Source organism: Ranitomeya variabilis, chromosome 3, assembly GCF_051348905.1.
Source record: "Ranitomeya variabilis isolate aRanVar5 chromosome 3, aRanVar5.hap1, whole genome shotgun sequence".
In the NCBI taxonomy this organism is placed as follows: Eukaryota; Metazoa; Chordata; class Amphibia; order Anura; family Dendrobatidae; genus Ranitomeya; species Ranitomeya variabilis.
This window is the reverse complement of record NC_135234.1, coordinates 243,869,803-243,883,365: the sequence shown is the minus strand read 5'-3', so window position 1 is coordinate 243,883,365 and position 13,563 is coordinate 243,869,803. Positions and strand designations below refer to the sequence as shown.

The window sequence follows — 13,563 nt, the reverse complement described above, 5'->3', positions numbered from 1 at the left end:
TGCTTGCGTTGAGAAACACGTGATGGTGTCTCCGCAGCTTACTTTACATGCGTTTGCATATTTCCCATAAGGGATGGGGGCAGTGTTCTGGATCACTGCGTTGAGAAACACGTGATGGTGTCTCCGCAGTGTTGGATGTTTGGTCTCCCCGAGGTCATTCATCTGTTCCTTCATAGCCTTTCACCAGGCACTGCTCCTAATAGCCAGTTTCCTACTCCACACTGATGAGGGGCAAAAACCCCGAAACAGCTGTTTGTGGATGGATACCATGCTTGGCATAGGTGGTCTTCCTTTATTGGATATTCTCCTTTATTGGATGCTGCCCTTCCCGTGGTTGTTCCTTCCCGGAGAAAGGCCTGGCTATTCATTGCTTGCGTTGAGAAACACGTGATGGTGTCTCCGCAGCTTACTTTACATGCGTTTGCATATTTCCCATAAGGGATGGGGGCAGTGTTCTGGATCACTGCGTTGAGAAACACGTGATGGTGTCTCCGCAGTGTTGGATGTTTGGTCTCCCCGAGGTCATTCATCTGTTCCTTCATATCCTAGGTATTAAGGTCAGGCAGCCAACTTGGAATTGACTGTCCTGCCGGTCTCTGGAGCAAGGCTTGGAGACTGTTGCTCCCTCGGTGTTCCGGCCACCGGCTATGCGCCTCAGAAGGAGGCAGCCTATTACAGGGCAGAACTCCTTCTGGTGTTATCTCCTTGTGCTATGACTTCGTGTCTCAACCTCTACAACACAATTCTCTTCATGTCCTTTCTTTGGATGCAGGCGCAGCGCCGTGTCTTTCTGTCTTGCTAGGCCTCTGACAGGATCCCACTCCTGCCAGGGGCCCTCTGTCTACAGCTCCGATGTTCTTCCTTTCCCCCGTCTGCCTGACAGGTGTTGCCTGGGCAAAGCCCAGTCAGCTTCTCCTCTCACTTTCTATCTAGCCCACCAGTTTTACTCTATTGTGAGGAGTGCCCAAATAGATAGGAGTGTAGCTCCCCCTGGTGGACTGGAGTGTGAAGTGTGTTGTGGTGTTTGTGATACCTGGTAAGAAGATCTCCTTTATTGCCATCAGACGTAACATCACTCCCCCAGATGGAAGAATAACATTACTGCAACGACCAGGACTCTGGGGCGCTGCATGTCCCATTGCATCTGGCATAGAAGGAATACAGAATTTCAGAAAAGGAACATCATACCAACAGTAAAATATGGTGGTAGTAGTTTGATGGTCTAGAGCTGTTTTGCTGTTTCAGGACCTGGATTACCTGCTGTGGTAAATGGAAGCATGAATTTTCATGTCTACCAAAAAATCCTGAAGGAGTATGTCTGTCCATCTATTCGTGACCTCAAGCTGAAGCACACTTGGGTTATTCAGCAGTACAATGATCCAGAACACACCAGCAAGTCCACCTCTGAATAGCTTCAGAAAAACAAAATTAAGACTTTGGAGTGGCCTAGTCAAAGTCCTTACCTTAATCCGATTGAGATGCTGTGACCTTAAAAAGGTTATCCATGATCAGAAACCATCTAATGTGCCTCAATGACAACAATTCTGCAAAGATGAGTGGTCCAAAATTCCTCCAGAGAATTGTAAAAGACTCATGACTAGTTACGCAAATGCATGATTGCAGTTGATGCTGTTAAGGGTGGCCCAACCAGTTATTAGGTTTAGGGGGCAATCACTTTTTCACACAGGGCCCTGTAGGTTTGAATTTCTTTTTCCCTTAATAAAAAAGGTGTTAAAAACTGCATTTTGTGTTTACTTGGGTTATCTTTGTCTAATATTTAAATTTGTTTGCTGATCTGAAACATTTAAGTGTGACAAACATGAAAAAGAATAGGAAATCAGGAAGGGGCAAAGACTTTTTCATACAACTGTATTTTAAGGAATGTGATGCATCTTACTTCAGAACACTCTTCATCAAGACTGGTGTACAAATCACAAGTTTTGATAATTAGGGGTATATACTGTATTTATGGGTGCTTATGTGAAGTTCAAACATGGTGATTTTGGTGCAGGTTTTCATTGAAAATTTCTTACTAAAAAATGTAAAACAAAGTTTGGGATACAAAGGAGTATGAAGAACAGATCTGGAGATTTGCCACTACAGTGAGGAAGAATGCAGCCAGCACTTCCCAAAGGATGAGAACCTGAAGTACTTTTAAATTAAGAAGTGCAACTAAATCATGTCCTCGACACATTTATTGAAATAAAAATAAAGTTTACAATTCCTTTAAAGGGAACCTGTCACCACTTTTTAGCTCTATCAGCTAAAAATATAATTTAATTGCTTGTCAGGTTCCACATCTACATTTGAAACTCCCCGACACCCTATGCATCACCCATACAACCTTTTTAATTTGTCCCGCGCTGTATGTTAATCTGTTCAGTCCGGTCCGATGGGCGTTGCCTCCGTTTCCTCACTCCTCCTCGGCTTGCTGTACGCATTCTTCGCTGTGAATCTCACAGAATGTGTACAGACTTTGCGCGTGCGCATTGCAATGTGACCTCGCGCGTGTGCAGTATGCTTTGCCCAATTGCAAACAAAGCCGAAAAGCAGTATGGCGCATGCGCCAGTACTGAGCTGTACTGCTTTTTGGCTTTGCCCGCCTTTGGGCAAGCATACTGCGCACGCGCGAGGTCACATTGCAATGCGCACGCGCAAAATCTATACGCGCTCTGCGAGATTCACGGCGAAGAATGCGTACAGCAAGCCGAGGAGGGGTGGAGTGAGGGAACAGAGGCAACGCCCATCGGACTGGACTGAACAGATTAACATATAGCGGGGGACAAATTAAAAAGGTTTTTATGGGTGATGCATGGGGTGTCGGGGGGTTTCAAATGTAGATGTGGAATGCATACCTGACAAGCAATTAAATGATATTTTTAGCTGATAGAGCAAAAAAGTGGTGACAGGTTCCCTTTAATGAAAATAAAACATTGCTTTATACATCTGCATGATTTTTTATGCATGAGACAAATCACAGTTTAAAATAGTATTTAGTTTAGTTTTCTTCTCACAACAGTACTGTAATGAAGAAGTCCAATACCTTTTCCTTCGTACGTAAAAAGTCCTTTTGGACCTTGGAATTCAACAGCTTCTCCTATAGAGAGATTGTCCAGATACTGAGACATCTTTCCTCCTTCTGGAAATTCTGGATTTTGATCTTTGAAGTAGACCTTTAGTAAAAATAAAAAGTTAACTGGAAACATGCAGTTTGGTTTTATGTTTTCTACTATATTTTTTATTTGCATATATATATACATACACAAACTACATTTTGTTAGCTTCACCTTCCCAATTCAAAACTGCTCAGCAATGATTCAAAAATGTATGATTATTGCCCAATATATGTAATAAAAATAATATGAGTGCAGCTCATCCCGTTACTTTCCGGGTTCCGCAAGGTTCAGTCCTAGCCTCCCTCTTCTCCCTATATGCTGTCCCTATTGGACAAACCATTAGCAGATTTGGTTTTAAGTACCATCTATACACTAATGACACCCAATCATACACCACTTTTTATTGGAGAATAGTATTGAAGCAAGCATATTTAAATAAATAATTATAGGTTACCAGTATACCATCCCAGGGCACAAAATTTGCAGATATGCATCAAGGACCTATAGGGACCAGCTGCCAAAACATGATTAGGAACAAAGAAGAACAACCAACAGCCATAAAGTCCCATAAAAAGTAGATTTTTTATTAATAAGTATAGTTAAAACCACCAGACAAGATACAACAGTATAGCACGGGAAAAGGCATGAGTTCAAAGCGGCCATAAATCTCAGACCAGAACACCAACCCATAAACTGACTAAACGCAGTGATAGGATATATTGTAACAAGTACCCATGTCTAAGGAATATATAGTAGACCAATGCCACAGCATGGGAAACATGTAAATATCATATCAACATAACTGCCATATCGGCATACCTCACATACCTAGCACATGCAGGATAGATGGAATGGATGGGTGACCGGACCTGACCCCAACGCGCGTTTCGGAGCAGACTGCTCCTTTATGATGAAGGAGCAGTCTAAAGTAATGACGTGAACAAGTGCAATTGTATTAGTTAAAGTATCAGAACAATGAAGGCACATAAAATTTCTTAAAACCGTGCAAAGATTGGACCTAATGAAACCCCAGTGGCTTAATAGAATTATAGACATAAGCCGTGAATCCACATTACGAGTGCTTTAATATGGAAATTCCAAAGAATAATGAGAAAATAAATTAATATTAAAATTAATAAATGAAGTGCCAGTGCTTAATGCCATATAATAATAATGGAATAAGAATAAAGTGAACAAGTGCAAAGTTTATTTAATTAAAGTGCCAAGCCAAAGACCACATATAGATTTAGTGAATCTTGTAAATTTAGACCAAGAAAACGTAAGGCCTAATCTTAACGTGAACGGATACAAAGATTAATTATAAAATTTAAATATATGTGCCAAGCAACAGCCTTAATTATATAGGCATATATCAACACCCAGAGGTGAAGTATGTGGGTAGCCAGACCCACCCATCTCTCATAGCTACCCACAACCCGGTCCCAGGTGCACCAAATGAACCTCTTAGTGCTTACGTGCACTAATGAAGATACACCGGGTTACATCACAGAATGCAGCCATCTCTGTGACACATACCTCTGTTGTGAACTCTGTTTTCGGGCTCCCTCTTGTGGTCACAGGTGGTATTGTGTGAGTTTTGTTTTTGGGCTCCCCCTGGTGGCTTTGTTTGTTATCCTGCGGGTCTGTGGCTGGATCAGCTGCCTCGTTATGCACTAGGGAGTTCCTATTTAGCTCTGCTTCACTTCCACTTGTTGCCGGCTGTCGATGTATTCAGTGCTATTCTGATCTCCCCTGATTATCTTCGTTTTCAGTCTCTTCTGGAGAAGCTAAGTTTCTGTTTGATTATTTTTTGCTCATCAGTCTGCAATATGATTTCTGTGTATTATGAGTTTAGTCCAGCTTGCTAATATGTGAGTTCCTGCTGCTGGTAAGCTCTGGGGTACGGAGTTGCTTCCACCGCACCGTTAGTTGGTGCGGGGGCTCAAGCAATCTCTGCGTGGATATTTTGCTTAGGGTTTTCTATTGACCGCACAGCTCCCTTCCTATTTTCTGCTATCTAGTGTTAGCGGGCCTCATTTGCTAAATCTATTTCATCTCTGTGTTTGTGCTTTCCCCTTAACTCACCGTTAATATTTGTGGGGGGCTTTTCTATATCTTTGGGGTCATTTCTCTGAGGCAAGTAAGGACTTTACTTTCCTCTAGGAATAGGTAGTTTCTCAGGCCGTGAAGAGACGTCTAGGATTTCCAGGTAACGTTCCACGGCTGCCTATAGTTGTTTGCGGATAGGATCAGGTTGCGGTCAATCCAGATACCACTTCCCCAGAGCTGGTCCTCGGTTTAAGGTACCGTCACACTAAACGATATCGCTAGCGATCCGTGACGTTGCAGCGTCCTCGCTAGCGATATCGTTTAGTTTGACACGCAGCAGCGATCAGGATCCTGCTGTGATGTCGCTGGTCGCTGAATAAAGTCCAGAACTTTATTTGGTCGTCCGATCGCCGTGTATCGTTGTGTTTGACACCAAAAGCAACGATACCAGCGATGTTTTACACTGGTAACCAGGGTAAACATCGGGTTACCAAGCGCAGGGCCGCGCTTAGTAACCCGATGTTTACCCTGGTTACCAGCGTAAAAGTAAAAAAAACAAACAGTACATACTCACCCAGCGTCATACCTCCCCCAGCGTCTGCTTCCTGACACTGACTGAGCGCCGGCCCTAAAGTGAAAGTGAAAGCCGCTGTGCTGTTAGGGCCGGAGCTCAGTCAGTGTCAGGAAGCAGAAGCTGGGGGACGCTGGGTGAGTATGTACTGTTTTTTTTTACTTTTACGCTGGTAACCAGGGTAAACATCGGGTTACTAAGCGCGGCCCTGCGCTTAGCAACCCGATGTTTACCCTGGTTACCCGGGGACCTCGGCATCGTTGGTCGCTGGAGAGCGGTCTGTATGACAGCTCCCCAGCGATCAAACAGCGACGCTGCAGCGATCGGCATCGTTGTCGCTATCGCTGCAGCGTCGCTTAATGTGACGGTACCTTTAGTTACTTAGCTAGTCAAACTTGCGATCCTTGCCACTAGGATCATAACAGTACAGCCGGCCCATAAAGTGTTAATTGCATGGCAGAAGCAGGAGAAGAGAAGCCTTGAGGAATTTTTTTTTTTTTTTTTTGCTGCCGTGTGTCTAGCTGCTGTGTGTCTAGCTTCTCTCCTCCTCTTAATCTTGGTGTGGCTCTGAGTTCAGCTGCTGACATGGATATCCAGAGTTTGGCCTCCAGTGTAGATCATCTTGCTGCTAGGGTACAAAGTATTCAGGATTTTGTTGTTCACAGTCCTATGTCAGAGCCTAGAATACCTATTCCGGAGTTATTTTCTGGAGATAGATCTAGGTTCCTGAATTTTAAGAACAATTGCAAATTGTTTCTTTCTTTGAAACCTCGTTCCTCTGGTGATTCCGTTCAGCAAGTTAAAATTATTATTTCTTTCTTGCGCGGCGACCCTCAAGATTGGGCCTTCGCATTGGGGCCAGGGGATCCTGCATTGCTCAGTGTGGATGCGTTTTTTCTGGCCCTTGGATTGCTCTATGAGGAACCTAATCTTGAGAACCAGGCTGAAAAAGCTTTGTTGGCCCTCTCTCAGGGGCAAGATGAAGCAGAGGTGTATTGCCAGAAATTTCGGAAATGGTCGGTGCTTACTCAATGGAATGAGTGTGCCCTGGCTGCAAATTTCAGAAAGGGTCTTTCTGAAGCCATTAAGAATGTCATGGTGGGGTTCCCTACGCCTGCAGGTCTGAATGAGTCAATGACTCTGGCCATTCAGATTGATCGGCGTTTGCGGGAGCGCAAACCTGCGCACTATTTGGCGGTGTCTTCTGAACAGACACCTGAGTCTATGCAATGTGATAGAATTCTGACCAGAAGTGAAAGGCAAAATTATAGACGGCAAAATTGATTGTGCTATAAATTTGATTCCTGGTAGTAAGTTTCCTAAGGGACGACTTTTCAATTTGTCAGTGCCGGAGCATGCTGCTATGCGGAGTTATATAAAGGAGTCTTTGGAGAAAGGACTTATTCGCCCCTCCTCCTCCCCTCTTGGTGCGGGATTCTTTTTTGTGGCTAAGAAGGACGGTTCCCTGAGACCTTGTATTGATTATCGCCTTCGAAATAAAATCACGGTCAAATTTCAGTATCCTTTGCCATTGTTATCTGATCTGTTTGCTCGCATTAGGGGGTCTAGTTGGTTCACCAAGATAGATCTCCGTGGTGCGTATAACCTTGTGCGTATTAAGCAGGGTGATGAATGGAAAACTGCATTTAATACGCCCGAAGGCCATTTCGAGGACTTGGTGATGCCTTTTGGACTTTCTAACGCTCCTTCTGTCTTTCAGTCCTTCATGCACGACATCTTCCGCGAGTATCTGGATAAATTTATGATTGTGTATCTGGATGATATTCTGTTTTTTTCTGATGATTGGGAGTCCCATGTTAAGCAGGTCAGGATGGTGTTTCAGGTCCTGCGTGCCAATGCTTTATTTGTGAAGGGCTCAAAATGTCTTTTTGGAGTCCAGAAGGTTTCTTTTTTGGGTTTCATTTTTTCCCCTTCTACTATTGAGGTGGACCCAGTCAAGGTTCAGGCTATTCATGACTGGACTCAGCCTACATCTGTTAAGAGTCTTCAGAAGTTCTTGGGTTTTGCTAATTTTTACCGTCGCTTCATCGCTAATTTTTCTGGTGTTGTTAAGCCTTTGACGGATTTGACCAAGAAGGGTTCTGATGTTACTAATTGGTCTCCTGCGGCTGTGGAGGCCTTTCGGGAGCTGAAGCGCCGGTTTTCTTCGGCTCTGGTCTTATGTCAGCCAGATGTCTCTCTTCCTTTCCAGGTCGAGGTTGATGCTTCTGAGATTGGAGCGGGGGCTGTTTTGTCGCAGAGAAGCTCTGATGGCTCTGTGATGAAGCCATGTGCTTTCTTTTCAAGAAAGTTTTTGCCTGCCGAGCGGAATTATGATGTCGGTAATCGGGAGTTGTTGGCTATGAAGTGGGCATTTGAGGAGTGGCGACATTGGCTCGAGGGAGCTAAGCATCGTGTGGTGGTCTTGACTGATCACAAAAATCTGATTTATCTCGAGTCGGCCAAGCGGCTGAATCCTAGACAGGCTCGTTGGTCGTTGTTTTTCTCTCGTTTTGATTTCGTGGTCTCGTACCTGCCTGGTTCGAAGAATGTGAAGGCTGATGCTCTTTCTAGGAGTTTTGTGCCTGACTCTCCTGGAGATTCTGAGCCGGCTGGTATCCTCAGAGAAGGGGTGATTTTGTCTGCCATCTCCCCAGATTTGCGACGAGTGCTGCAGGAGTTTCAGGCGGATAGACCTGACCGTTGTCCACCGGAGAGACTGTTTGTCCCAGATAGATGGACCAACAGAGTTATTTCCGAGGTTCATTCTTCGGTGTTGGCAGGTCATCCTGGAATATTTGGTACCAGAGATTTGGTGGCCAGGTCCTTTTGGTGGCCTTCCTTGTCGCGGGATGTGCGCTCCTTTGTGCAGACTTGTGGAATTTGTGCTCGGGCTAAGCCTTGCTGTTCTCGTGCCAGTGGTTTGCTGTTACCTTTGCCTGTCCCGAAGAGGCCTTGGACGCACATTTCCAAGGATTTTATTTCAGATCTCCCTGTCTCTCAGAGAATGTCTGTCATCTGGGTGGTGTGTGATTGTTTTTCTAAGATGGTCCATTTGGTGCCCTTGCCTAAGTTGCCTTCCTCCTCTGAGTTGGTTCCGCTGTTTTTTCAAAATGTGGTTCGTTTGCACGGGATCCCTGAGAATATTGTTTCCGACAGATGATCCCAGTTTGTGTCTAGATTTTGGCGGACCTTTTGTGCTAAGATGGACATTGATTTGTCTTTTTCGTCGGCCTTCCATCCTCAGACGAATGGCCAAACCGAGCGAACTAATCAGACCTTGGAAACCTATTTGAGATGTTTTGTTTCTGCTGATCAGGACGACTGGGTGGCTTTTTTGCCATTGGCCGAATTTGCCCTTAATAATCGGGCTAGTTCTGCTACTTTGGTTTCGCCTTTTTTTTGTAATTCGGGGTTTCATCCTCGTTTTTCCTCGGGTCAGTTGGAGTCTTCTGACTGTCCTGGAGTGGATCTTGTGGTGGATAGGTTGCATCAGATTTGGGATCATGTGGAGGACAATTTGAAGCTGTCTCAAGAGAAGGCTCAGCGCTTTGCCAACCGCCGTCGATGTGTGGGTCCCCAACTTCGCGTTGGGGACTTGGTGTGGTTGTCTTCTCGCTTTGTTCCTATGAAGGTCTCCTCTCCCAAGTTGAAGCCTCGGTTTATCGGTCCTTATAAGATTTTGGAAGTCCTTAACCCTGTGTCATTTCGTTTGGACCTCCCAGCATCGTTTGCTATTCATAATGTGTTCCATCGGTCGTTGTTGCGGAGGTATGTGGTGCCTGTGGTTCCTTCGGTTGAGCCTCCTGCCCCTGTGCTGGTTGAGGGAGAATTGGAATACGTGGTGGAGAAGATCTTGGATTCCCGTATTTCTAGACGGAGGCTTCAGTATTTGGTTAAGTGGAAGGGCTATGGTCAGGAGGATAATTCCTGGGTTGTCGCCTCTGATGTTCATGCGGCTGATTTGGTTCGTGCCTTCCATGTGGCTCACCCTGATCGCCCTGGGGGTTTTTGATGAGGGTTCGGTGACCCCTCCTCAAGGGGGGGTACTGTTGTGAACTCTGTTTTCGGGCTCCCTCTTGTGGTCACAGGTGGTATTGTGTGAGTTTTGTTTTTGGGCTCCCCCTGGTGGCTTTGTTTGTTATCCTGCGGGTCTGTGGCTGGGTCAGCTGCCTCGTTATGCACTAGGGAGTTCCTATTTAGCTCTGCTTCACTTCCACTTGTTGCCGGCTGTCGATGTATTCAGTGCTATTCTGATCTCCCCTGATTATCTTCGTTTTCAGTCTCTTCTGGAGAAGCTAAGTTTCTGTTTGATTATTTTTTGCTCATCAGTCTGCAATGTGATTTCTGTGTATTATGAGTTTAGTCCAGCTTGCTAATATGTGAGTTCCTGCTGCTGGTAAGCTCTGGGGTATGGAGTTGCTTCCACCGCACCGTTAGTTGGTGCGGGGGCTCGAGCAATCTCTGCGTGGATATTTTGCTTAGGGTTTTCTATTGACCGCACAGCTCCCTTCCTATTTTCTGCTATCTAGTGTTAGCGGGCCTCATTTGCTAAATCTATTTCATCTCTGCGTTTGTGCTTTCCCCTTAACTCACCGTTAATATTTGTGGGGGGCTTTTCTATATCTTTGGGGTCATTTCTCTGAGGCAAGTAAGGACTTTACTTTCCCTCTAGGAATAGGTAGTTTCTCAGGCCGTGAAGAGACGTCTAGGATTTCCAGGTAACGTTCCACGGCTGCCTATAGTTGTTTGCGGATAGGATCAGGTTGCGGTCAATCCAGATACCACTTCCCCAGAGCTGGTCCTCGGTTTAGTTGCTTAGCTAGTCAAACTTGCGATCCTTGCCACTAGGATCATAACATACCTCCCATCGACTACACGGCCATTAGCCTCCTTATATACCTCCCCCCACTGCTTAAAGTCGTGGGTCTTGGCACTTTCTATTACCAGACAAGGGATTCTTGAGAGGGCATCGGCATTACCATGTAGCTTCCCTGCTCTGTGTTCTACATGGAAGTTGAAATCTTGCAGGGCTTAAAACCAACGGGTGATCCTAGTATTTTTCCCCTGTTTACCTCATCCATCTGAGTGGGGCACGATCGGATACCAAGTTAAACTTACATCCTACCAGATAGTACTGTAATGTGTCCACTGCACACTTTATGGCCAAGCACTCCTTCTCTACGACCGAGTAATTCCTCTCACATGAGGATATCTTTCTACTCTGGTAGAGAACAGGGTGCTCCCCCCCATGTATCTCCTGGGAAAGGACTGCTCCTACCACGACATTTGAGGCATCTATTTGGAGAATAAACTCTTTCTTAAAGTCAGGGGTCACCAGAACCGGTTGCTCATTTCTTGAAAGGCCATCTCTGCCTCTTCAGACCATTTGACCATTACCAATTTGGTACCCTTAAGGAGGTCAGTCAGGGGCGTGGCCATCATGGCAAAGTTTGGGATGTACCTCCTGTAGTATCCCACGATCTCCAGAAAGGCTCTAACTTGCTTTTGGACAGCAGTCTCGGCCAAGTTTGAATTGTCTCCACCTTACTGATTTGCCTCGACTCATGACATATCCCAGGTACTTGGCTTCTTCTTTCCCCAAGGCACACTTCTTCGGGTTTATTGTAAACCCTGTCTTCCTCAGAGCATCAAACACTGCTTGAACCTATTATATTTATTATTATTACAGATGACTCTCCCAGTCCGGGCTAAAGATAATGATATTATTCAGGTATGCAGCGGCGTATTACTTATGGGGTGCAAGAATTCGATTCATAGCTCTCTGGAAGGTCGCAGGGACCCCCTGCAGTCCAAACGGCATCCGGACATACTGGAAGCACCGGTGTGGTATAGAAAATTGAGTTTTCTCCTTGGCTCCCTGTGCCATGGGGATCTGCCAATAGCCCTTCGTCAAATCCAAGGTGGTTATGTAACTTGCGGGCCCAATTCTCTCAATCAGCTCATCGACACGTGGCATGGGATATGCGTAGAACTTGGAAATCTCATTCAACTTCCTATAGTCATTGCAGAACCTCCTTTCACAATCGGGCTTTGGGACCAGGACAAACGGGCTTGACCATCCACTCTTAGATTCCTCAATGACCCCAAGTTTCAATATATGCTCCACCTCCTTGGAGATCGCTTTTCGACAGGAATCCGATAAGGCTTTATGTTTACACGCACATGTGGCTCTGTCAGAACTTTGTGCTCTACAACATTTGTGCACCCCGGCAATTCTGAAAACAGGTCCCTGTTCTTCTGGACCAACTCCCTTCACTGCGGTTTTTTGGCTTTCGACAGTGTCTCTGCTATGGCGCCACCTCCAACCTCATCTTCTGGCTTGCCAGCAAGCACAAAATTTCAGCCGGCTCTCTGTCTTGCCATGGCTTAATCAGGTTCACATGGTAGACCTGATATGGTTTCTGTCTACCTGGTTGATTAATCCTATAGTTTACATCAGCTTCTCCACCACCTCATACGGCCCTTGCCATTTGGCCAAGAACTTGCACTTCACCGTCGGAATTTGCACAAGAACTCGGTCTCCAGGATTGAACTGCCTCACTCTGGCTGACCGGTTGTAGACCCTGGTCTGAGCTTCTTGTGCCTGGAGGGGGTGTAATTTTATGATGGGCATCACCTTTGCAATCCTCTGCTGCATCAGTGCCAATGACACTTCTGTGGGGCATGACTTCGGCTTCCCAGGTTTCCTTGGCTATATCCAGGAGACCTCACGGATGTCAGACATACAGAAGCTCGAATTGCAAGAACCCCGTGGAGGCCTGTGAAACCTCATGGATTGAAAACAACAGATATGGTAAGAGACAGTTCCAGTCTCTACAGTCCTTTTCTATAGCTTTTCTCAGCATGCTTTTCAGTTTTTAATTGAACCTTTCAACAAGGCCATCTGTCTGAGGATGGTACACTGAAGTCCTCAACTGAGAGATTTGCAGGACCTTGCATGACTCCCTCATCACCTTACTCATGAAGGTGTTCCTTTGTTGGTCAGGATCTCCTTTGATAAACCTGTCTGCGAAAAGACATGGACCAATTCGCAGGCCATACTTTTTGCGGAGGAGTTTCTCCAGGAAATTGGTTCAGGGTAGTTTGTGGCATAGTCCATGATGACCAATATGTATTGATGCTCACAAGCAGATTTAACCAGGGGACCAACCAAGTCCATAGCAATTCTTTCAAACTGCACTTTGATGATGGGCAATGGCACGAGGGGACTCTGAAAGTGAGAGGTGGGGGAGGTTAACTGACACGTAGGGCAGGACCTACAATAGTTTAATATTTCCCGTGGACAGTCAGGCCAATAGAACCTCTGCACAATCCGTTCCTGTGTTTTTTCCACTCCTAGATGTCCCCCCAAGATGTGTGAATGGGCCATGTCCAACAACTTCCGTCTAAAGATGCCCGGCACTATTAACTGTTCCACCAGCTCCTCTGTCACTTTTGTGATCTGATACAACTCCCCACTCATGATAAAATAGGGAACCCATGTGTCAGCTTCCAGCTCCTGTGCAACCCCATTTATGACGGTCGGTGACATTATTAAATGCTTCCTTCAGAGTTGGATCCCTATGTTGGGCAGTCCCAAAATTCTCTCTTGTCACCCCTAACTCCGGAATGTCAGACACAGGGGACACTTCCTCCTCATCCCCCACAAGTACACAAAAGGAAAACCCATTTGCCTCTGGGTGTGGTGATCCCTTATTAAGGTTCACTGGTTCCCTTTTCCTGCCAGCGAACTGAGAAACCTTCCCCCACAGATCCCAAAATAAACAAAAGTCCTGGGCTATAATAATAGGTTGCAACAAGTCC

The 13,563-nt window shown here is 45.6% G+C and overlaps 1 protein-coding gene across 1 annotated transcript in view; it reads right to left on the bottom strand.

Annotated features, from left to right (window-relative positions):
- The window catches only part of CYB5R1 (cytochrome b5 reductase 1), a 282,834-nt gene that overhangs the window by 198,060 nt on the left and 71,211 nt on the right, over positions 1-13,563 (bottom strand). Inside the window, exon 4 of the mRNA XM_077299540.1 lies at positions 3,044-3,173. Within this exon, the coding sequence (XP_077155655.1) occupies positions 3,044-3,173 (130 nt within the window). The remainder of the gene's footprint in view (positions 1-3,043; positions 3,174-13,563) is intronic.